General features: G+C 47.5%; 1 protein-coding gene across 2 annotated transcripts in view; it reads right to left on the reverse strand.

Moving 5' to 3' along the window:
• The window catches only part of GALNT18 (polypeptide N-acetylgalactosaminyltransferase 18), a 332,754-nt gene that overhangs the window by 158,992 nt on the left and 148,202 nt on the right, over positions 1-25,560 (reverse strand). For both annotated transcript variants that reach the window (XM_054699371.1, XM_054699372.1), the window contains exon 2: positions 9,211-9,403. In XM_054699371.1, the coding sequence (XP_054555346.1) occupies positions 9,211-9,403 (193 nt within the window). The remainder of the gene's footprint in view (positions 1-9,210; positions 9,404-25,560) is intronic.

Raw genomic sequence — 25,560 nt, forward strand, 5'->3', positions numbered from 1 at the left:
TCAATTTAGAGAGATCTATTATAGCAGAAGTAGATTATAAGTAGGACCAAAGGAAAGGAATGATTCAAAATATAAGTAGCCAAGAGGAAGCAGAGAGACCATTTGTTCCTAAAACATGTTGTTAAAAATCCAGAGGAAATGTGATTCCTCAGACTATATGGACAGCCACCCAAGGAACAAAAGTCAGCTGACTCTGGTGGAAAAGACACAGAAGGGACTGAGCATCTCCATGCGGTGGACTTTTTGATGAGCAGGCCAGGTTCATGTCAAAGAAAACTGAGGAATATGGGTTGGAGAAGGTGATCCCAATGGGTCAGGAAAAGGAGGCTAGGGTATCTTTGCTCTCCAGCAAAGCCCACCTCTGGCCTCTAATATCCTGAACTCTGGGACCGGGGAGATAGCAATCTCAGAGAACTTGGGTCTCATCTCTCCTGCAGGGCCTGTCTGGCCCTCCTCTCATCTATTGCCAGGGTATATGGCCTGTTGCTTGTGGTCTTTGTCACATAGTGCTCCTCAGGTAAAGTCATGATGGTCTCCCCCCAGACCACCTCTTTTACAAATCTACATAACAAAAGCCCTACATAACAAAAGTTTGAAAATATTATACAGCATTTATTATGTGGCAGGTAATGTTCTAAGAGCTCTATCTATATTACAATTCAATCTTTATATGCCATCTCTAATTTATAGATGGCAAACTCAAAACACAGAGAAGTTAGGTAACTTGCTGGAGATCAATGAGTTTGTAAATGAGAGACTTGGCCTTGGAACCCAGGGAACTGGATTTTTAAATATTATTCTATCATCTAAGCAGAACTTCATCAATTTGTCATGCTATCCAGTTTCTCTCCTGGGTTGTTCTTCTCTGAACATACTCCACTTTCTCTGGATTCTTTAAAATCCAATTCTGCAGTTCTGATCTTAGTAACAGAGTAGAACAAAAATTCACCTCCCTTTTTAAAGACACTATAACTCTATTAATATATCTCAAGATCACATTGCCTTTAAGAAGAACCACACAATACTATTACCCAAAATGAGTTTAGCATTAACAAAGAACCAGAAGTATTTTTTTAATCAGCTAAAATAATTTATTGAAGGCTTAGTTTTTTTTTAATAAATTTTATTTTTATATTCCCCATACAGTTCCAACCCCCTTATTTTGACCCCAATCCGTCCCCTCTCCGCCCCCCACCCCTCATAGAATGTCTCTGGTTCATAGTTGTTTGTTGAAGTATTTTTTTAGAGTGTTTTAGTAAAAGAATATTTCCCTCCATTCCCCAACTGTGTTAATGCACTTATTTTCCATACAACAGGAGAATCAATACTAAGGATGTATATTCCTTTGTCCTAAGGCTGCACTCCTGAGGGACACATTTCCATAAACCTCTGGGTCTTCTCCACAGAGCCAAGATTCCAAACTAGAAAAGCTCCCCGGGGCTCCACTGCTGAGGTGGTATCCTGGAGACACAAGCCCCAGGTAAGAACACTGGCATTGACACATATCCGCTATGGGAACTTGAACAAGTTTCTTTGTAGATATTCTGTATTCTCCTATAGAAAGTGGAACTCATAACAACTACCTCACACAGATGTGAGGGGCTAGGTTAAATGAGAAATAGATATTAGCAGTTTGCATAACACCTGGCATCCAATCCCAGGCCAAGTGGTGGCTCTCGGTGCCTTTTGTCCCCGGGGAACAACTTCCAGGTGGCCTAGCAACCGTGATACCAGCTGCTCAACCTGGAGCCAGCCCCTTCTCTCATGACTGGCTACATGACCTGTGGGTGTCCATGCAAAAGAAAATATGAACGTGTGGGTTGGAGGACTGTGTGATCTTCATCTGAGATCGCTGACCTTTGATGGACAGTGGAGCTGATTCATGGGTATGCATGGTAGATAGAAAGATGTCTTCTTGAATGGTGGCTCCTATTCAAAAAAAATAAGAATTTTAGCACTGAGAGCAGGGCATTAAACCAAGCACAGAGTGCTTCTGGCTTTCTTGGGATCCTGTACAAACAGGTTGCATACTACATTAAGTTTCCTAATCCTTATATTTGCTGCTGTAAGAAATTACTAAACACTTGGTGGTTTTAAACAACACAGATTTATTATCGTATGGTTCTGGAGGTCAGACGTCTGACACAGGTGGGCTAAACGCAAGTGCCAGAGGTTCGAGGTGATAATCGACTTTCTTGCCTTCTCCAGTATGTAAAGGCTGCCCACATCTCACGGCTTCCGGTTCCTCTCCATCTTCAAGTCAGCAATGGCTTGTCGAGTCCTTTTCACATAGCCAGCTTTCCTTCTCTGGCTCTTCTGCCTGTCTCTTCCACTTTCAAGCATGCTGGTGACTAAACTGGGCCCACCCAGATAATACAGGATAATCTTCTTATTTTAAAGTCAGCTGATGAGCAATCATAAATCCTTCATTGTCCTTTGCAGCATAACGTAACATATTTATAGGCTGCAGGGATTAGGATGTGGACATACTTGGGAGGACATTCTTCTGCCTATCATGCATACCCGTGAATCAGCCCACTATCCACAAAGTGCAGGGCTCTCCGATGAAGATCCCACAGTCCTCCAGCCCACACACTCAAACCTGCCGCAGTCATAGTGTTGGCAGCAAATACCCACAGCCACTTTGGATGGACCCTACCCTGCTCCCAGGGGACCCAGAGCCCCTGGCTCCAGGGTGCATTCTCTCTTTGCTGTAGTCCCATCCTACTCCTTTCCACTTTCATATAAGCATAGGAACTTTCCAGGTCAGAACTCAGAGCTTGTGTGTGTGTGTGTGCATGTACGTGTGCGTGTGCGTGTGTTGCTCCCACCAGCAACTACAGAAAATAGTCTAATCTCCTCTCCCAAACCCTCATATCTCAATCCTAGGCCCTAACCCACAAGTCAACCAGATAGCCACTCTAGCCTACCTCCAGGGAGAAAGGAGAAAGGAATGTGGACCTCAGAAATGCTGGAGAGAAAGGCAATATCATTACTGATGAGGTTCCAGAGCCTCTGAGGCTTTGCCAGCCAGAGCAAGAAGCAGCACCTGCCAGAGGCTCTGCCCTGAGCTACCTTGGAGGTTGGCCACAGTGTTGCCATGGCAACGTGACACCCTGGAGCTGAGATCTGGAGTCCCCTTTCCTTACCTGCACCCAACTGCCCACTAGCTCAGCGCCCTCACACTTTCCCTCGGCATCCTGTGGGAAATAACCACCACTGGTGCCGAGAAGAATGCCCCTGTCATAGAATTGGTGAGCTTCCACATGCCACCTGCCTGCCTAGTGCACTGGGCCTTCCCGCCCTGAGGTGTTCAGCTTGCTTTCTCCCCTCACCCTCCTTTCCCACAACCACAACACATTGTCCCAGGGACCTTCCCAAAGCCGTCACTCCATCCTCCCTCTCCATCCTCCAGGCACAGGACTTCCCTGATCTCTCTCTCATGCCTTCATTTTTGAACAAATGAATGGTGTTTAATTCACACGCTATAAGATTATCTTAAGTGTATAGTTTGATGAGGTTTGACACGCCTTTATTCCTATGGAGGCTGCACCCCCACCAAGATTTGCCTTTTCCTTTTTCTCTTTTTGTACCTGGTAGGTCATGTTGGTGCCCACAGATAAGGAGGAGAAGGGTAGACACTGCGAGGCAGGAGGGAGCGCGCAGAGCAGGAAAATGTTGGGCGTTCACATCTGGGGACATGAGAATGGCACAAAGTCCTGCCAGGTTGAGATGCAGCTTTTCTGCCCTTTGATCCTGGGCTGCTGGTGTTTTCCCAAACCCCTGAAACCTGAAGGCAAATCCCTCTCCAGATCTGACAAAGGCCTGTCATGGCGAAGGACACTCATGTCTTGACTCTCTGGGTTTTCCCTCCTGGTGGCTCTGCTCTTGTTACCACAATGCTGGCAGAATAAAGGGCATTTTGATTTCCCCAAAAGCCAAGTGTACTGGCTCTTGCAAGAGGAAATCTGCCCTCTTGCACAGACCAAACGCCCAGGTGAGACCAAGGAATTGACCACACACCCGGTTCCCGAGTCTTCCTCTCCCAGGGCAGGGCAGCCAAACTCCAAGCACCGCCTCCCCACGTAGAGGCCACAGGACTTCTGACAAGTCCAGTCCTGACAGCTTTGATTACAATCCCATTTTCTTTTTTTTTTATTTTTATTTTAATTTGGAGGGTTACATTTTTGATGTTCTACATGTGCACATGTTCCACTCACCCTCAGCCCTGAATTACTAGAAACCTGTAGGGGTGACTCCTCCACCAGGAGGTGGGAGGTTCTCAACAGGTTTTCTGATCACCTGCTTCTCCTACCACCTTCCACTCTGGATTCTGGTTACAGTGTAAGCCCTGTGAGGTTTCTCTGTCTCATGCTTTACTGGGTGCCCGGCAAACACTGGGAGCTCAATAAATATTTGTTGGGTGAATAAATTAATGAATCCTAGAAACCAGTTAGATGGACTTTTCCCCTCTAGTGACATCTTGCCCTGTGTAGAAGGCACTGAGCAGAGATTTGTCCTGACTCAGCCAGGTGAAGAGGTGGATCAGGTGTTCGTTCTCTACGTCAAGAGGGAGGCCAAATAAGGGACCAATCAAAGGGGACAGAAGGGTGGGTGGGGCAGAATCTGGAGCACCCTGGACTTTTGGGTCCAGGAATGAAGCCAAGCATATCAGGGTTAGAACTTGGAAGAACAAAACCAAGAAGACAAAGTGCAAAGTGCAGAGCCCAAGGAAGTTTCCAGGGGCAAATATCCAAGGGCAAAAAAGGAGGGAAAGGTGCAGGGACTGAGGCAGGACCAGCCTGGTATAGTTCACCTGGAGATGGTCCCTAGCAGGGGGCTTTCTCTCCAGATGGCCCGCCCCACCACCTCGCTCCTAATCCCAACATCAGTGGTGGCCCAGTCATCACTCTCTGCCTTGATTAATGGGCTTGATGTTCACTAGAATGATTTTCCCACACTCAGAGATGGACCTTCCTGACCTATACTAGCTGGTCCACTCAGGTCTATACTGGTTAAATCAGGTCGCCAGTCCCAGTAGAGTGACACAAACAGACACCTCAAGGTGCTAAAGCACAGTGCTGGTGATAAGCACAAATTTTATTGTCATTCCATCTGGGAATGAGCTCTGCCACTCCTGACCTTGGACAGACCATGTAATCTCTGTGTCTCCAGTTCCTTCCCCTTCTATAAAGTGGAGTCTAACAATAATACTGTGAAATAAGAAGAAATATATATAAGTCTCTGCCCTTGGTTCCTGCCAATATTTAGTCTTTGACCCTGGCTCCTGACATTCCTCATAATTTCCTGAGTTAAAGGAGTTCTGATAACAAGTTCCTGAATCACTTGGAATTGGGGGTGATAGGAGTGTCTCTGGATTTAATGAGGTGACTCTGAGTGGGCTCCTGAATGGGGACTGGTCACCTGAAAGACCAAGTCATCATCGGAAGCTTGGAATATTCAGCCCCATCACCTGCCTCCCCCACCCTCTGGAGAGCGAAGAGGGACTGGCAGTGGTGCTAGATCATGCCCTCTGGATGGCCCCTCCATAAAAATCCCTGAGCGTGTAGTTCAGAGTGCTCCCTGGTTGGCGGCCACATCCACACACTGGGAGCATGGCGTACCATACCCTAATTCCAGGGGGGACAGAAGGTCCTGTGCTTGGGACCCTTTAGACCCAGCTGATAAACCTCTTCATCTGGTTATTCATCTGGATCGTTTATCACACCCCAACTAAACAGGTAAATGTAAATTAAGTGTGTCCCTGAGTTCGATGAGTCATGCTAGCCAATTACTGAACCCAAGAAGGGGTCGTGGGAACCCCAAGTTATAGCCAGTCAATCAGTAATGCAGGTGAGGCAGCAGCCCCCCTGCCTGCCTGTGCCTATCTATGCAGGTGCCCCTTGTTGCCAACATTCTCCCTCTACAGGGCAGCAGAGGCCGCTTCCTCCCAAGACTGCTGCGTGGGACTATGCAGACTTCTCTCTAGCAAACCTATCCCTTTGGGGAGCAGCTCTTCCTGCCTGCTTGTGTGTCAGCAAGTGTCCTTTGCTCTTCTCTCCCTTTTTATAATAAACCTGCCCTTTTGGATATATTTAAAAAAAAAAAGAAATACAGGAGACAACCTGGGACTCGTCACTGAACCTGACGGGGTGTTCTTGTGGGCCTGAGCCCTCACCTTGTGGGATCTGAACTAACTGCATGAACCTCAGATAGAGTGTCCAGAATGAACTAACTTGCAGGATATCCACCTGCTGTCCTAGAATTGGCGAGTGTGAGGAAAAAACCCCACACTCTGGCATCACAAGTCTGGTGCGTATGAGAGAAAAGGAAACTGTTTATCCCAGATAACTACCTGCTCCAGAAGGCTACTGTGAAGAGCCCCAGAGTTAACATAAATAAAGTGCCAACATGTTCTCGAAAACATGGCTCATACTATATGAATGTTCGCCAGTGTAATTTAGAATGAAATGAGAGTAAAGATACTGAAAAGATGTTTCCAAAATGAGTCAAATGGGATAAGCCAAGCAAGGGCCTTGTTACAAGGCGGGAATGTTTTTATGGAAATGAGCATACAAAGGGAGGCACTGTTTCAACACATGTTTTTTTGAGTGGTCCACCAACAGGCCTCTGGTCTTGGGTGTGTGTCTGGCAGGGGAGCTGAAGCGTAGCTAGAAAGAGCTTTCAAGTGCTTGTGCAAAGCCGCCTTGTTAAAGCCACAGCAGCTCCCAGGTGGAGGAGCCAGAAGGCTCAGCTCTGCCTTTTACCAGAAATTTGTGTTTCCATCAGGGGCTTAGAGAGTCCCCTGACTAGCGGGGAGGTGTGTGAACTCCATAAACTCAAAGCCTATGCAGGGGAAGGTCTTTTCATGGTATTACTGCTCCACTCCAGAGGCCCAGGAGAAGACTGCAGGATTCTGCCCACCTGGAGTAACTTCAGACACCTACACCTGAGGAAGGTGTAGGCTAATGTCAAAAGGCAGACCTGGCATCTGGATACCTGGGTTCGCATCTCACACATAACACTTGCTCTTTCTGCTCCTAGTTTCTGCAGCTCTCAGTGTGAGTGCTGGTGGGTCCATCTGGCAGGGCAGTATCAACAAGTCAAGTCCCGTGTAAAAACCATATTGTTACTGCCGTGTTCTGATCGGTAAGATTCACCCTTTCCTTGGCTTCTTTCATATTTCCCCTTTAATTCGAACAAACATGTATTGAGCTGGGCCTGTGTTTGGAGTCAGAGCTGGCAGCAATATCCACAGCTCTGGTGTCAGTCAAGGTCAAGGCCAAGGCCCTTCCAGTAGTCCTAATGACCCAGTTCTTCATGAGGACCTTTTCTCCAATCTCTAGTCTCTGCCCTTATCAAAACAGTTTCTCCCCTGGCCCTTGGCATGGTCTCTGCAGCACTCTCAGAGGGCTAAGTCCCTGTGGCACTGAGTTGAAGTTCACCTTCAGGATAACCCAGAATCCAACCCGATCTCATCACCTGCCCCACTGTCATCAAGAGCCAAGTCACTGACCTCTCAGTGCACAGGCACCTCCTAATTGTCCTCTGCTTCCACCCTGAAACCTTCAGTCTGTTCTCAACCCAGCACCCAGAGGAAAGTCTGAAAATGACAGAGCATATCACTAATCTACTCAAACTCCCCTCATGGATCCCCATCTCTCGGTATAAATCATAGTCTACAAAGCCTTGCTCTGCCATTCTCAACCTCAGCTGCACATTGGAATCATCCGAGAAGTTTTAAACAATGTGGATCCTAAGCGTCACCTCTGGAAACTCTTATCTAATTGGTCTGGGGTACATCCTGGCATCAGGATTATTTGAAAGCCCTCATAGGAGTCCAATGTATAGTCAAGTTTCAGAACCACTGCCCTACTTAATCTGCTGCCTATTGTCCCACTGGCCTCATTTCCAACTATTGCCTTCTAGCTGCTCTGTTCTAGTCACATGAGCCTCCTTCCTCTTCTTAAAACATACTTCTACCAAGTATACTTCTACCTCAGGATGTTTGCACTTGCTGGTCCCTCTGGCTACAAAGCCTCCACGCAATCCCTGCATCCATATGGCTTGCTTCCTCATCTCATCTAAGTCTTTGCTCAAATGTCACCTTCTTAGTGGGGCCTCCCCTTAATACTTCATGAAAAATTCCACTCCTCCTCCCATTCCAGGCTGCCCCTATCTCTCTACCTACTTATATTTCTCCATAGCACTTAGCACCATCTAATAAGCTACACATCTGCCTTCTTTGTTTTGTTTTATCTGCCCCATCCAACTAGAATGCAAACTCTACAAGGGCAAGGATTTCTATCTGTTTTGGTCCCTGCTCTAGCACTGTGCCTAGACTACTCTGGCACATAATAGCTGCTTAATAAATATCCTTTAAATGAATACACTCTTCTCCCCCTGTAGATCTTCAGCGACTCTTTCATCCCTAGAGCCCAGCTGATTCCCCTGGGCCATGTAAACCCATACCAAATTATACAGCATACAGCAGGTACTCAATAAAGGTCTACAGAACTGAACTGAACTCTCCTCCCTAAAAGCACATAATCTCCAAACCCAGATGAAAGATCCTTCCAGAAAAATCCAGATACAAGCTCACTGTGGTTTGCAGCTTTAAGAAAAATGTAAAATTGAGCAGAAAGAGGGTAAAAGAAGAAATTGTGGGGGGGGGGCTCACAGAAGTTAATGAGATTTTCTCAGCTTAGCTGTGGTATGTGCCCACATTTTTAATAATTAGGAGTAATAAAAATTCTAACTGAACCTTAAAGGAACATCTTCTGTAACAAAGGGAGAAGTCAAGACAGACTTCTCGGTTGGGTGTAATGACTTGTTAGCCCCGGAAGACGGATGTACTTTAAAAAACTAATTTACAGGAAAAAAAAAAAATTGTTCATAAAAATGCAACTAATTGGGTTAAAATGACTTATTAACAGGAATGCCAGATGATTCTAGTGCCCTTCAGGAGTAAATTAGGTTATTAATCCTCAAAATCTCTAATGGAAGAAAGCCTGCCTTCCTGCTTAGCAGACTGAGAAACTGAGGCTGCGGGAGGAGGAGGGGCAGTGCTGTACAATGCAGGCTGATAGGACAGACCCTGGTTGAAGCAGAAGGCCCCAAAGTCCAGGTGCCCACTCCTGACTCTTCTCCCAGCACTGTAGTGACCCCACCTCCCAAGGACCGGTCAGTGGGGCTTCCAACTCTGCTCACCCACTGGGTCTGAGGTCAGGCAGGGGCCGGTCGAGGGGCAGGCGGTCACTGAGGTAGGCGTTGTAGCCATAGTACTGGAACTGCTTCAGGGCCACGCGCCGGCCTTCGGGGCTGAGCTCCTGGCCCCAGTGCGCAAACAGAGAAGAGTCTGTGAAGGGCTCAGTCTCTGCCTCCTCAGGCTTGGCAGGAGCCTCTGCAGAAAGAAGGACAAGGAAACAGTGGGTCAGTGCCCCTGCATAGCATCACAACCCTTCTCCCTTCCTCACCACCATGAAGGGTGAAACAATCTTAGCCCCATCTTTGGGGGGGAGGAGGGAGAACTGGAATCATCATCCTTCCCCAAATCCATTTGTCTATCCACATACCCATTGATACACTGAACAACCACTAGCACAAGCACTATAGAAATATAGCCCATAGCTGCCATGAAGCTGACGTGACCACTATACCCCATGGTTTCAAGTCAGAACCCCTCCTTCCCCAGTCTGCCTCCCCATCACAGATGCTAACCCCAGCCCTTGAGCTGGGCTTTTGCATTTCTTTCCCCAGACTGAACCCCCACTTCCACCCCACGTACCCAGGTCCCCTAGCGAGTGGTCTGCTCCTGTGTCTAGTTCTTGGCATCCCACCACCTTCTCCTACTCCTACTCCTTCTCTCTGCAGTGAATTGCCTGTTCCCACTAAGTGACATCCACCTGGCTACAAAGATCTCAGTCAGGCCAGACTGCCTCCTGCTGTATCTAGATTCTGTCCCCAAAATAGGGACAGCAGATGGCCAATGCATCCCCATACCTCATGTACACTGGGCACTGATCTCTGTACCCCCAACTTTGTAAGGGGAGCCTCTACACCAGGTCAAAAAGAGTTCACAGTTTCCCTGGAACATTCCAAGAAAATGGAAGAGACAGTATCACCTGTAGGGCAGAGGCTTTGGACTGATAGGCAAGTTCACTGTTCACTGGCTACATAAACAAAAGCAAATACTCAACCTCTTGATTTTCCCAACTGTAACATGAGGATAATAAAATTTATCCACTTTCAAAGATTTGTGGTGATTACATATCATAGTAATATATAAAATATAAACACTTAGACCAGCATAATGGTAACTAAGATTGTCAGCAAGAAAGCCTTGCAGGTCAGTAAAATCTCTTTTTCAGTGGTAATGGGTAGGTCTTGCCAAAACATAGGCTGATGGGTCAAGATTCTGGAATTTGTTCTGAGGAGCCGGCATTCAGGTAAGCCACTCAATGTCGGAAATCAGAGAAACTGGACAGAGATGCCCAGCCCCACTGGACAGCACCTTCCATGCGCATAAACATGTGATGAGGCAAGAGATGGAGTCAGATGCCTGGAATGAGACAGAGCTCTGAAGGAAGCCGCAGCAGCCTGTCTGGAGTCAGGGCGGCATGGCACACCTCTGCCAGGTAACTTAAAGATACAGGCTGGAAAGGGGCAAGAGGCTCAAGTTTCAGAATCTTCAAAGTTTAGGAAGCTCAGAGTCACAAACCACACCTCTTGCTACCATCTATCTCCTCTTGGGGGACTCTCCCAAGAGCCAGTGTGGGAGAGTGGATGAGGCTTGGGAACAGAATGGGGACACGGTGATACCTAATATCCTCCTATCACAGAAGGAAGAGTCCCTGTCCCAGGAGGTGAGCGAGGTTGTCGTGGAGAGGGGACTGTCACAGCTCCCTGCACATTAGAGTCCAGATCCTGAATGTAGAGACAGCACCTTGATGCTGCAGCCCTCAGGAGAGGGATGCCAAAAGAATTTTAAGTGCAGGGCCTCCCCAGTGGCTCAGTGGTTGAGCACTGGGTTGCAAAGCTGCCTGCAGCCTCTGCAGCGCCAGTTCGATCCCTGCCACCAGAGGAGGGTCCCACATGGCGCGCAGACCTCTCCTGCCGCCCGCTGCTCCCCTCAGCAGTGTACTTCGGTCCTTCTGCCTGCTCTGCTCCCCGCTCTGGCTCTGGTGAATTCTCTCACCCTCCCGCACTTCTGACTGTACCCAGTGCTTGTATAAATAAATAAATATATCTTTAAAAAATAATAATAATAATTTTAAGTGCAGCTGGACTCATGGGTGCTGGGTGACAAGCTCTCCAGGCTGCATCCTAGGGAACATCCCCAAATTACAGAGAAGTGTAAATCTGGGACAACTGTCATAGCTAATGCCTCCCAAGTGGTTACCATGAGCGCAGCTCTGCTGCAAACCTTGTTCAGATACCATTCATCTCCCCATGTGAGGAGGGAACTGGTTTCTTTTCTGTGTCACAGAGAATGTAAGTGAGGCATAGAGAGGGTAAGAAAACTGGGCCAGGTTCATTCAGAGGGAGGTGAAGTCATCGAGATTCAATCCCAGGAGGTCTGTTTCCCAAGGGGGTGGTCCTAACCACTAATCTATACTGCCTCTACCTGGCAATTGGCTGGGATATACATGGATGCCAAAGACAAACACAGCACATCATGTTGGTTACCAATTTTCCTTCAACATATGGAAGGAAACTCAGACACATGAAACAGATTGAGATCCATTAGGGAGTAAAATGCAAAAAATGCATGCGTTTCTATGACAAAACCAGAGATTGTAGGAGAGTGCGGCTGCTCACAGCTCCAGCCCAGGGCTTTGGGTTACTTATTTTCCCCTTCTTGGCAAGAGCACAGGATTTGCCTGCTCTTGTAGGTCCCTGTTATCTAAAAAGATATATGATTCACTCATCTGGAAAGGCGGGGGCAGTAAAAATTTAAATCAGTGAACCAACTAAATCATATAATATTTAACAGAAATGGAGTTTTATTGCTCTCACATACCTAAATGTATATTACCAAGTAAAATGAGATCAGTTAGTGAAAAAATTATGATTCACAATTAGGCCTGGGTTGCATGATAATGTATTGTAAACACATTAAAGCCCTGGGTTACACCACATGCTCCTATCTTTTTACTGTCATTTGTATGTAACAGATGACAACTTGAAAGTGGGTCCTAAATGATGAGTAAGGGCACGACAGCAGGGAGAAGTATCATCTTGTTCAATTCCTGCCCCAGTCACGCATTGTACCTGCCGAGGTCTTTGCCCAAGGTTATCTCTGTCATGCTCATAGGGTGGACTCTACGAGCAGAGTTCCCTGCTGTATCCTTGGCTCCCAGCACTTAGGGCTTATATGTGGCACTTCATACACCATTTTAAAATAAATCAGTAAATAAGTTACCCATAGTAGTTAGTTATTTGACTCAAGGAAGGCAAAGATAGAAAGGTTAAATGACTCACCCAAGGTCACCCACATTGTCAGAGGCACTGAAATCTGACTTCCTCCAAACCCCACATTCTTTTCTCTGCACCACAAGCAGCAAACTAGTCTAAGGGCCAAACCTGGGCACTGCTTATTTTGTAAATAAAGCTTTATTAGACTACAGTCATAGCCACTTGCTTACATGTCATCTAGTGCTGCTTTAGAACTGGGAGGGCAGAGATGAGTAGGTACAAGAGAAACCATGTGGCCTGCAAAGTTGGAAATACTCATATCTGGCCATTTAAGATAGTGGGGACCCCTGCTTTCCACCATACATATGACACCTTTAGGTGAGAAGGCCTTGCCATCACTAACCTCATTCACCTTTCTTTCCTTCCCAAAGGACTGGTTAAGAGCACTGGCTGCAGTCAGAATCCTGAGGTTTATAGTGTTGTTCTATTGTTTTCCAGTTGAGTGTAGTTTATCCTGAACCTCAGTTCCTCATCTAGAAAATGGAGTTGATAGTAGTAGTACTCCTTCACAGAACCGCCGTGAATGTTCAATGAGATGACCCAGGTAAGGAGCCTAGCACGGTGCCTGGCACAAAGTAACTATTAGTTCAATATATGTTAGTTGCTAAGGACACATGAAACCCCATAGTCCTATTAGGGCACTTTTCCACTAACACTTCTAGGGGTATGGGACCCTCCAGTGACTGCCTGTGCCATGCTAATGTCCACAAGCCTCCAGTGATCAGAAAACCCTGGAGATCCCAGAGCTCACTCCTAACACTGCTCCCCTAGTTTACAGCACTCATTCCAGCCACACCTGCCCCACCCTCCTCAGACTTCCCAGGCACACCCCACGCAGCACCTATGGGTGCTTTCCATTTCCCTCTTCACCCCCATGGCTAATGCCCCTCACTTCTTAGGTCTACTCAAAAGTCACTTTCTCACCAAAGCCTTTAGTAAACATTCAATCCCCTCTCCCAGTATTGCCTCTGAACTCACATATGTACCTTCTCTATTTGTCTTGCTTGCTGCTTGTCTCTCTAACTAGACTGTGAACCCATGAGGTCAGGGATTGGCTCGCTCTGCTGAGCCTCCAGTGAATTTATCAGTGCCTGGCACCTGGCAGGTGCTCAGTGAATACCAGTACGATAAATAAATCAGGCAGTAGCAGCAGGTCGTGGTGGAGTCAGCAGTCCCCCTGCCCACTGGGGGCTTCTAAATCCTTCCAGTGGAAGTTGGAAGGGGGCTGGCATTCTGTGCCAGCATGTAGGAGCATGAATTCAAGGAAAATTCCAGTTGCATGCAATTAATTTCCTACCTAGTTCACGCATATAAAGTTATAGGAGACTAACAACAGTAGGGTCTTAGAAACTTCTCAGGCAGTTCCATGGAATGTGGTCATTGGTGGACAATTCTACCTGCTCCTAGCACTCCTTGTTAAAACTCTTATAGCAGAGGATTAGCTGGCATCTCTCTCAAGCATCCAGGACAGGATAGTATATAGAATAACCACCCCAAACATATAGGGAGAAGGAAGGTAGGCAGGGAGTGTGGGTGGGCTGCTGTCTACTTTGTGCCTCTCCCTCCCCCTTTTTCTTACTCTCACCTGGCAGAATTTATAATTGGAAAGAGCCCACTGGGAATCCAAAATCTGTACTCCCAGAAACCCAGGTGCAGAGGGCAATGAGGTAAGAAGGCCCAATGTCTTAGAAAACTGCCCTGACATTCCTTCAGGGAGAGTCTGGCCCAAATCATGGGGCCCAAACCACAAGCCTGAGAGTCAGGGCAGGTATCCCCTTTTTTCTGACAAGCACATGTGCCAAAGCCCAACACGCTAATCTCACAAAAGGCACTGTCCAAAGTGGCAAAGGGCATTACTTCTGGTCCAATGCAGAGGGGACCTTAGGCCCATCTTGCCATGTCTACTACAAAATTCTGCTCCTGAAGCTGATTCTATGGTTCTTTAGACCACATTGCACCACCCCTGCCAGGCAGTGAGGTCAGGCCATCACAGTAGCCATGATGTAGCTTTCATGATTCCCATCACAGGTTAAGAGGAAACAGCAATGCAGAGACACTGTTGAATGCTACTTAAATTGTACTCCTCTTGATCACAGCCCCACCCCATGTCTCAAGCCAAGACAAGCTGCCCAGTTTGAAGACCAGAGACACTGCAGGCCCTGAGGGACTGCTCAGTAGGACTGCACTGTTTTATAAAGTTGTCTAGCAGTTGAAATACCTAAGCAGTGCTAGCACACCGCTGCAGCCCAGAGTCCTCCAGGTGGTCCTGTCACTTTGGTTGCTCTAGCCCTTTTCTTGGAATTCTCCAGATCTTCCCACCAGGCAGCAGCTAAAAGGCATTTCCCTGGCTAGGCCAGAACTCTGCTCTACACCTTGCAAGCATTCGTGCAAATGAGTGCCTGTGCCTCACTAGTTGAGTGTATTTTGACTAACACTTGCAAAAACCCTTCCTAGGAGAGCCCTGTGAATAAGATATGGGTTTCTGGAGAATTTTCCCATCACTCATCAGCATACCCATGTAAATGTCCTGTCCTCATTGTGTCTGACCTGTTTTCCAGAAATTTCTGCCTGTGACACATGGGGCATCAGGAAATGCCAACATATGGACTCAGAGACATGCTCACAGTACCTGATATACAGCTCACTAATGAGAGTAGAAAATTTCAGATCCACGTCCTGGCAGCCTCCATGCTAATTCACAAAGACAGGAGGGAAGTGGGGCAAGAGAGCAGCTGGCGAAGCTTGGAGCAATTAAGGCAACAAAAACCTCAGCTCCGAGTACTTGTGCACAGGCTCACCAGCTGGGCACTGGGAGCACCTCTGGAGACCTAGCCAAGGCTTCTGAGCTGAGAGCAGGAAGAACACCCGCACAAGGGTGACTGCTTCAGTAAGCAGCCAGAAAGAGAGCGTGCCCCACAGCTTTGGCTCTGGGGTCTTGGTGGTACCGGGACTGCACGATGGAGCTGAAAGAAAATGGGCTTGGGAGTGAAATAGACATTATCAAGTTGCCCAGTCCAATCTACTCCTAACCACCCATCCTCTCCGGGACCACATTCCTGGAGATCCCCATCTTTTGAAAGTGAGTTCTTTTGCCAGTCCTGGGATGCACATTAGTGGAAACTGAGGCACTGGTAGTTGAAAGGACTGGTGTGGTAAAGAGAAGGAGAGCCAGCCCAAGTTTCTCACAGGCGGGGAAACTATTTGAGCTCCCGGGCAAGGTTCACGGACCCAGAGTGGGGGGTCAGTGAAGTCGTGCCCATTGTCAGGGGAAGGCAGGTTTTTATAGGGTGGGGAGAGGGAAACCGGGCTTATGGCGGGGAACTGATTTGACGAGAAACAGAGTTGTTTTTCTCAGTTCCACGGTTCTTGAGTCAGTTGTGGTTCTGATGGTATCAGCAGGCCCTCATTCTCACCCCTAGGTGGGCTTCCTCGTTCTCGCCCCAAGGTAGGCTTTGGGGGAAGCTGCAAGAGAGGCTGCAGCCCAGACCCAGCTCTCCTTGAATTTCAGGATGAGGCAGAGAAGAGATCACACTAAGCAGTTGCTTCTGGGGATCCAAGTGGCCCTGCCTTGGGGATGGGCAGGGGGACTGGTCAAACCCTCATGGGGTGAGGGGGCAGAAGCACCACCTGGGATGGGGCTCATATCACTGAGTACCCCTGCTTAACCCAATGTTCAAGCTGGACTATGACCTCATTGGCAGTGGCAGCTTCGTTTTTGGCCCCTTGTTCTGGCACTTTGAGGGATACTTCCCCCAGGAAAGCAGTGGAGCCTTCTTATTTTCTATGTTTTTACTCAGTTTACTCCAGGCCCCTCTTTCAGACAGAGGGGACAGCTAAAAAGGCTTTGAGGGTTAGGAGGAGCCTCAATTTCACCCTGCAGCCAGTCTTATAGCCACTGCTATTTCTGTTTCTGCCCTTGGGCCATGCTCAAAGCTGAAACTCTGGGTGCCTGGTGATGATTCCAGAACCCAGTCATGAAGCAGCAGGAGAAACTGAGACAAGAAGAATAGTGCCCCAGGTAACTGCCGCGAGCACTGGCGGCCCCAAGTCTGAAGTTCATCTGGGGGGTGGGCAGAGGTGGTCCTGTCTCTTGGTCCTCCTCCAGAAGAGTTCTGGGGAACCCTTCTCTGCCCACTCTGGGTCTGCTCTTCACTCTCTCTGGACAAGACAGCAGCCTGTTCAAGCCTTCATTGTCTTCATTTGCTAAATGGGAACAGACTGTCAGGCTGTGGCTGGGAAGTGAGCTTTTGGAAAGATGAAGTCTGAACATTAAACAATGGAGAGAACATTGCTCTTAAAGGATATTTTCCTTTCTCCCACATCTTTCAATTTTTTTAAATAGCTTTATTGGGGTATAATTTATATACTGGAAAATTCGACCATTTCAAATGTACAATTCAAAGCTTTTTATCAAATAATTTCTCCACTCTTGAGATGCCCTGTTGTATGCTTTTTGAGGGGTTAAAAAGAAAAAGGCTTATTGAATGTCCATTTCTTTTGCCACTTTTCAGTCTGGTTTCCTGCGGGTGAAAAGTCACCACTACAAAGCCTCTTCAGATGCTTGGGCCTTGCCTGAGGAGCCCAGGCTGCCACTGCAGAGCCTCAAAGCCCATTACCTGCAAACCACTGTCATGTCAGCTACCCATAAGTTCCAGAGATTGGGATATGAACACCCTTGGGAGGCTGTTATCCCGTTGATCCCAATAAATCATGGTGGGCTTTGCCACGTAAAAAAGGAGATTCTGACATGACTCTCAGGGGTGGAGCCAGGAAAAGGAACCACAGCAAGTATCTGTTGAACGCCAACCATGGGCTGCTCTATCTCAGCACGCTCCTCTCGTGCTGACCCTCCTCTGAGACTGCATGGTGGGTATGCCCTATCCCACTGGGGCAGGTGGCCAGCCAGGTCCTCACAAAAAGCAGGAGCACATGAGGGCAGCAGGTGGCCATTAGCCAAGGCCAGGCCTCACCTCTGACCATGAAGCCACGGGGCCCAGCCTCTCTCATAAACAACAAAGGATGACCCCAGCTGGTGGTAGGCAGGAACTGCAGTAATCACCCTCTGGGCCTCTGCTCCCTCCCCACTAATTGGTTGAACCATCCCAGTTCCCAAGAGGCTCCTGACCATTGGCCCAGGTTCTTGCCGCCATGCTTTGGACTGGGAGGTTGACATTTGTGTCCCTAAAGCTGCAGTTCTATCGCTTCTTGGCCTTTTGGCTAAGATCAAGTGTAGAGCCTAAAGCTGCAGTTCTATTGTTTCAGGGGGTTTCTCATCTGGGAATCTGATGAAAACTGACCATTCCTCAGAAAAGTACGCATTGGCACACGCACAGAACAATCATCACTCACTGTCATGGGAGCCGTGAGCAGCAGTAAGATGTACAGCAGGGGTTGGCAAACTTTCTTCTGTAAAGGACAAGTCATAAATATTTCAGGCTTATAGGTCACATGGTTTCAGTCACAACTACTCAGTGCTGCTGTGGTACCAAGAAAGCAGCCATAGATGGTATGTACCACCCAGTTATCCCATTTCTTGGTATTTACTTGAAAAATACAAAAATATAAATTTGAAAACATATATGCACCCCCAAATTTACTGCAGCATTATTTACAATAGCCATGAGCTGGAAACAAGCTATGTGCTGATCACCTGACAAATGGATAATGAAGAGGTGGTCTATATCACCACAGAATATTACTTAGCTATTAAAAAGATGAAATCTGGTGATCTGTAACCACATGGATGGACCTATAGGACTCTCTAGTAAGTGAAACAAGTCAGAGAAGAAAGACAAACACCATATGAATTCACTCCCATGTGGCATACAGGGAAGCCAAATAATTGAATGAACTAAATAAAGCAAAAATGAACTTTCAGGCTATAAAACCAATTAGTGGTGACCAGAGGGAAGGGATCAATTGTACAGTGAAGGGTAGAATTGGACTTCTAGAAGTAAATGATGTAGTAAATACACAATGATTTTTTTAAAAAGATTTATTTATTTATTTAAATTTATTTATACAAGCACTGGGTACAGTCAGAAGCGTGGGAGGGTGAGAGAATTCACCAGAGCCAGAGCAGGATGCAGAGCAGGCAGAAGGACCGAAGTACACTGCTGAGGGGAGCAGCGGGTGGCAGGAGAGGTCTATGCGCCATGTGGGACCCTCCTCCGGTGGCCAGGGAGCAGCCGGGGATCGAACCGGTGCAGCAGAGGCTGCGGGCAGCTTCGCAACCCAGCGCTCAACCGCTGCGCCACCGGGGAGGCCCAATACACACTGATTTTTAATGATACACACTTGAAACATATATAATGTTTTAAAGTAATGCCCCATTCAATGAAAAAGATAAAAAATAAAACAATTAAAAACTAAAGTCAGAGGCGCTAACAAGTAATTTGCTGCTGCCTGGTAGAGTGGGAGAACAGACTAGATCCCAGCTGCTTCATCTATGAAATGGCTGAGTCCTAACTATCTGTGCCTCAGTTTCCTCACTTGTAAACGATGAAAATAGTATCCACTGCACAGGGCTGTAGAAAAGAATACAGAAATGAATTCCCATTAAATCTTTCAAAATAGTTCCTGGCTCCTATAAGCTGGGTGTCAGCTTATAGGGTGCTCAAAAGTCTCTGGCTCCAGAACACGGGATTTTTTTTTTTTTTAATACACCCTTGCTCTTTCCTTTGAGGACCCTTCTAACTCTTCTGTTATCATCTCACTGGACATAACTCTATTCCACCCAGCTACAGTTGGCCTAATTCAGACCCTGCCAGGAAGAACAAAAGGCAGTTAGGATGCTGAGAACATGACTGGGACAAGGCTAAGGAACAGAGGAATCAGACCTTGTACCTATAAGAGGAGCTGAAAAGTTAGGGAAGGCAGCCCTGGCTGTTGGGGTGGGATGCAGGAAGGGTGGCAAATGCCAGATAGGAAAAGTCAAAGGTCAAGAGGGAAACGTGCATTTCTTTCGGGGCTGATATGGCAGACCAAGAACAAGAATTCATGTGACTTGGGTACTGCATGATGGCGTCTCACAACCAGACAAACCCCATGCCCACTCCAGAGCTAGCCTGAACTGCATCCTCCCAGCCTGCCTGGGTGACTGATGGGCCTGGTACGGCTGAGCTCACGGCTGCGGCTGGCAGGTCGGAGCAGCCAGAACTCAGTGTGTGTACCCGGAAATAGAAACTACTCAATCAGAAATTATGCAGAATGAAAGCTGCCATTAAAGGGGCCCAGTTTTTACGCTCCAAGCCAACCATATAAAGAACATGTGAAAAACTCATTTTAGGGAGTGATAAATGTATGTATCTTAGGAACCAGGATTTATATGTGCCATTATGTGCTACTTTAAAACAACTCTTTAAACCTAGAATTCTGCCTAGGAGATATAATGAACTCTGAAGCACCCACCATCATTTTTTTTTTTTTCTCCGAGAACTGACAGCCTGGAGCTGAGATCCTGGACTTCTAAATATACAACTCACTGTTCACACATAAAACACAGTGTTTCTGCACATCAGTTTCTTGGAATGAACTCGCTGGCCCGTCCCTGTTGATGGTGAAGTGGCAAGCTTCTCCTGGCGCAGATGCACAGATGGGAACAGCTGGGCTCCACGGGGAGAGAGAAATGTGGCCCTTTGTAGTAGGAAGGCCTCCCCGGACCCGCTTCAGACGCCTGTGATAGCTGCCCCCCTAGACAGGGGGGTGGGTTATACTAGGATCCTTGCTCTGGGAAACTGGCAGCCTGGAATAAGCTGGGAAGAGCAAGAGTGTGTGCGCCTTTCCTCTGTAATGTTATTCTACCCTTTTCTGTCTCAGTCTCCCCAGGGAAGCCTGCTGCTTTCCAATGTCTTTCTCCTGGTCTTAAAGGGGCAGCCACATGCTCTATTGCATTGGTTCCTAAATGTTAGTAAGAAATATACTTACAGGGTTTGTTCAATCACAGATCATCTCTGGATGCTCCCCAGAGTCTCTGATTGAGCAGATCTGGTGGGGCCTGATAATGTGCATTTCTAACAAATTCCTAAGGAATGCAAGGCTGCTGGTGGGTTCTAAGTCTGAGAACCCTCAAGCCATGGGGGTGACTGGAGCCCCAGGTCTCCTTTTAGTGTCAGCTCTGCCACTCACCTATGGCCCTGAGCAAGTCCCTCCCTCTCTTAGGTCTTCAGTTTTCTCTGGGGGTAAGCACAAGGGGGTAAGAAGAGATCATCTCTAAGGTCCTCTTATGTCCTAAGATACCTTGATTTAAAGTTATTCAAATCACAGATTTTGGCCACATTCTTAGAAAGGGTGCTCAATGGAATTCTGCTGTTCAATTCCTTTATTTTGTGAAGGAATCCAAGGTTCAGAGTCATTCAATGGCTTGCTAGGTTGCAGCTGATTTGGGGGCTGGGAAGTAGACAAAGCCCCTCAATACCCTCATTCTCTGCTCAGTGTGTCCTCTGCACCCATGAGGGCTTCTGCAAAGTGGCTCTGGGAAAAGGGAATCTGCTCAAAGGCTAAGTTTCTAATACCTCAGAGGCAGCCAAACCCCCAGCATGGGTCCCGACAAACCAGCAAACTTCTTCCCTCAGAAATCCATCACCAGGGCTGTGCCTGATTCTAGATGTGCTGAAAACATCTGCAGCCTGTATGTCAGGCTGACGAGGAGTAAGATGGGCTCTGCAGGTATGGAGGGAGAAGAATTCATCACAATATCCTGGGACTATTAACCCAGGCTCCCAGAGGAGAGCAGAGCTCCTGTTTTGCTCAGTTGTTACCAGCTGTATCTTCACACATGGATACACACACACACACACACACACACGGACACGCACATGCACATGCACATGCACATGCACAGGAGGCGGAACCTGCAAACAGACTCCTCTAGTCCCCAGTGGCTGCTCACTGCATGTAGCAAGACCATTAAAAATGTGTCATTTCAAAGATGAGAAAAGAACACTTGTAAAAACAAACTTGCAAGAAGAAATATTATGGGGCTCCCCTCTGGTTAAATAGCCCACATCTGAATCTTTAAGTGCAATTTACAGTGGAGAAGGATAAATAGGACCTGGCACCCCAGCGGGTTTCCATCCACACACAAACTGCCGGGTGCCCAGGCCTTGGTGGCCCCAGGGCTAAGCGCCCCATCGCTCCCGGCAGCTGTTGGCTCGCCAGACGCATTTTCATCACTGTCCTCAGTCATAAATTTCCCGAACGTGGCATCGTGGCTATATTTTTTGGTGAAGAGAAGTGGATTTTCCTTGGAAAGAAGTTAACAAACAGGTCTTCCCAGCCCAGGCTTCCTGCAGAACCAGGAAAGGCTTTGAATCCATGTCCACAAAGCCATCAAAGGAAGTAGGCAATTTTCAAACAAAATCCATTTCTTGAGCATAATGGTAAAAATATTTATCACATGAAAGATGTGGAAACCTTTATGATGTCTCTGTGCTCTGTCTCATGAATGCAGATTGTGTCCGGTGGAATGTATGCAAAAAGACCGTCATGCCTATGATTTTGAAAGGGGGAGAAATTAGTCTTTTCCATCTGGCAAATTTTTAATTTACCAACTCAGTTGTGCTGTATGGACCCCTGAGGCCAGTCAGACAAAATAAGCTAAGGCTTTGGACAATGTACCTATGTGCCTGGAACACAGTGAATGGGAGTCCCACACTGATCTGTCTCTGTCAACCCAAGGCTCTGGAAAGCATCCACACTCACATCTTAGCCACAGAGTCAGATGAGGTCACATCAGTGTGTCTCCACACTATCCATAGAGTCTGAGCTTTCTTTAGGTCTCCCTACAAAGGTGAGTGTTTTTCCTACAAGTGAATTTTTTTTTAAATTTTTTGTTTATTTATCTATTTATACAAGCACTGGGTACAGTCAGAAGCGTGGGAGGGTGAGAGAATTCACCAGAGCCAGAGCGGGGAGCAGAGCAGGCAGAAGGACCAAAGTACACTGCTGAGGGGAGCAGCGGGTGCGGCAGGAGAGGTCTGCGCGCCATGTGGGACCCTCCTCTGGTGGCCGGGGAGCAGCCAGGGATCGAACTGGCGCTGCAGAGGTTGCGGGCAGCTTCGCAACCCAGCGCTCAACCGCTGCGCCACCGGGGAGGCCCTACAAGTGAATTTTTTAAGTGTATAATAAAGCCAACTTCTATACCCAGAAAATACGATGAACCTCCCTGGGAGGCCCAGGTCTTCCAGGCTCAGAGCTAAGGTTGAGACTCTGAGACTCTGAGCTTCTATCTCCATGCCATCCTCAAGGTTGGTGGGGGACCAGAGAGGATATTCTGATGCACAGCTTCCAGTTAGCCTACAAGAATGTCCTCTTCAGAAAGGACCTTTCCTTTGGAGAGGGAGGGGATCTCAGACAGATGCTCCCTGGTGGGTTCCTGCACAATGAAGAACACTCATTGGTTTGCCAGACCTTTACTGGGTACCCACAGAAAGGCAAAAATTAAACTCCAAGGGTTTGAAGTTAGGAATGAAAGTTAATTCACTCATTCAACAAAGACGTATGGAGATACAAGTGTGTGAGAGGCAGTCTAGCTTAGTAGTGCAGTACAAGACCTCGGAGCCACACTGCCAGATTGTGGACGTGGCTTCACAGCTCAATAACTTATGGCCTCGTGAAGTCCCTTAACCGCTCTGTGTCTATTTCCTAATGAGGAAAACTGGGGATTATTATAATATCTGCTCCCTCGTGGGATTTTTATGGATTGAATAAATGGATAACAAAGCCTCTCACTTTCCATGTACTATGTGATCACTGGTGATTGTGATCATTGTTGTAAGTCAAGTCTGTACTGGGTGATGGGGATCGAGTTATGAGCAAAAACGGGAGTTCTTAAGGTGGTTGCTTATCTCTTTAGTGCCTTCCCTACCAGTGTCTGGGCCGAGGAACTTAAAACATGAGACTCCTCAATCCTCCCTGAGACGGCAAGGACCCAGAGCCCACTGCTCCCCTGGGAGGAGGTATCTTGGATGCCCAGGGAAGGTCTGCCTCTGCTCCCTGCTCCCCACGCCATTTCAACTAAAGTCATGGGAGGAAGGGCAGTAAGAAAGGTCACCCAGAGCCATAGTCAGAGCCCTCTGCATCCAGATTGATCCTCCCAGGCCTAGGAGAGTAGATGAAGACTTTTCCAGCCTGGCTGGTTTATCACACTGTGCAGCCAAGACCTAGGAAAAAGGAATTCCTATCCAATGGGGCCCAATCTGCAGGGGGATGCCAAGGATTTCCCAGACTCATGACCCAGCAGCCAGGACATCTTAGCAATTGCAGAAACTGAGGTAATGGGGAGCTACAGGACTGAGAGGCATAGCAGCGACAGGGTCCTGAGAGTGGCTTCCATGAGCCAGAGGCCTGGAGGTGACAAGCCTCTGTTGCTGGGGGTAACTAGGGGGAGGTGCCCAGACCAGCACACACACATATATACCACCTGCCTTATACAAGACGTACACAGCTGGCCCCCTGGACTGAGAACTTAGGCAAGGTCGTGTTAACCTCCTCGCCTCCTGTCATGCTCCAGGAGGAATGGGTGATGTGTAGGGTGCTGGGCTCTCCCAAAGGGAGGGGCTTCCTTCCCAAGCCCTCATCTCCCTGCATTCCTCAACAGTTCACTGCCCAGAACAGCAAGCTGGAAGGCTCCCAAATGCAGACATGAGACTAGTCAGAGCCTGGAGGAAGCGCAGGAACCATCCATCCAGACCAATGCTCTGTCGCCTTTGATCACATCCACAGTAAGAACTCAATTTCACATTAGATCTAGCATACATGCAATAATGAGGGAATAATAAGAAAAACAACAATTCACAAACAGTCTTTAACCTTACTATGTATGGCAAACTCTGGTGTATTCCATTTGATGCTACAATATTCTGTTAAGAAGGTATGTTGGTCATGACCTCGTAAATTGATTCCATGACCCTCTAATGGGTTGTGACCTGCATTTTGAAATACACTGATGTAGCTCAATGGATCACAACCTTTTATAACACTGTCCCTTTTTCATGAATGTTAAAATCCCTCCCCTACTTTCATATTACTTTTAACTTGAAAATAAATATCACCCAAACCAAACAAGAACAATGGGCATTTTAGACTATGCCTTTTTGAAGTATGTAAGCCACCTAATCCTACTGTCCCAAGGTTTTTATGTAGAACCCTCCCCCCACCCACCAACAGAAGGAGAGAAGGTTCACCCCAGACCAAAAATAACTTAGTTAGGACAGTGATCTCCAAGAGCTTCTGTGGTGTCCCCTTGGGGCAGGGGTAGGCCTGAGTGGGGGATAGGCCAGGTCTGAGGTCTCTTCTTCTCCCTCTATCAGAGCCACCTAAATTTAGTCTGCTTGCATGTTAAGGTTTCACACATGACATTCTTTAATGAAAGGGGCCTTGGCTCAAGAAAATGATTGGAACCCCCAAAACTAGTAAGTTCATTTGCTCATTTCCCAAGGTAGAGAATGAAGCCAAGTCATTCATTCCATCTAAAGCACAGTGACTTTCTGAAGATGACACAGAGGTAAACCTGGGGCAGACACAAGAGCAAAAGAAGCCAAGAGGGGAGACCTGGTCTGTGGCCATACCCCCCTGAATTCACTCTGCTCCATCTGCTCTCAGAGCAGGGACCAAGGTAGGTACTCCCAGAGTCATCAAATGGTTTCAAAAAGGCCTAGCATTAAGGACACACAGAGTTCAACAAAGGGGCCCAGTTCCGGGGCTTTGGGCTAGATTTCTACAAGACTCAGGGTAGAAAAACCTCACTGGGAGTCAGAAGCCCTGCTTAACAACTACGTGCTTTTGATTAAGAAAAGATGGGTAATAAATTGATTGTCTCTGCACAGGGGCAGTGAGTTTGGAAGGGATCCTAACCTGGGGTCTAGGAGGCAGGAGGCCCTTGATGGAGGGAAGATTGGCATCCCTGGACATGCGTGCCAGTCATGTACAAAGTGTGTGCCCATCGTAGGAGGGCAGGAGGATCATGCTGGCTCTGCCACTGACATGCAGCAGCCAACACCAAACATCCCGTCATAGTTCTGGAGCGCCCACAACATGAGCAAGAATGTCCCAAGAGACGTCATTGAGTCAAACCCTTCCAGA

This window comes from Talpa occidentalis, unplaced genomic scaffold, assembly GCF_014898055.3.
Source record: "Talpa occidentalis isolate TD23 unplaced genomic scaffold, MPIMG_talOcc4v2.1 talOcc4.3, whole genome shotgun sequence".
NCBI lineage: Eukaryota > Metazoa > Chordata > Mammalia > Eulipotyphla > Talpidae > Talpa > Talpa occidentalis.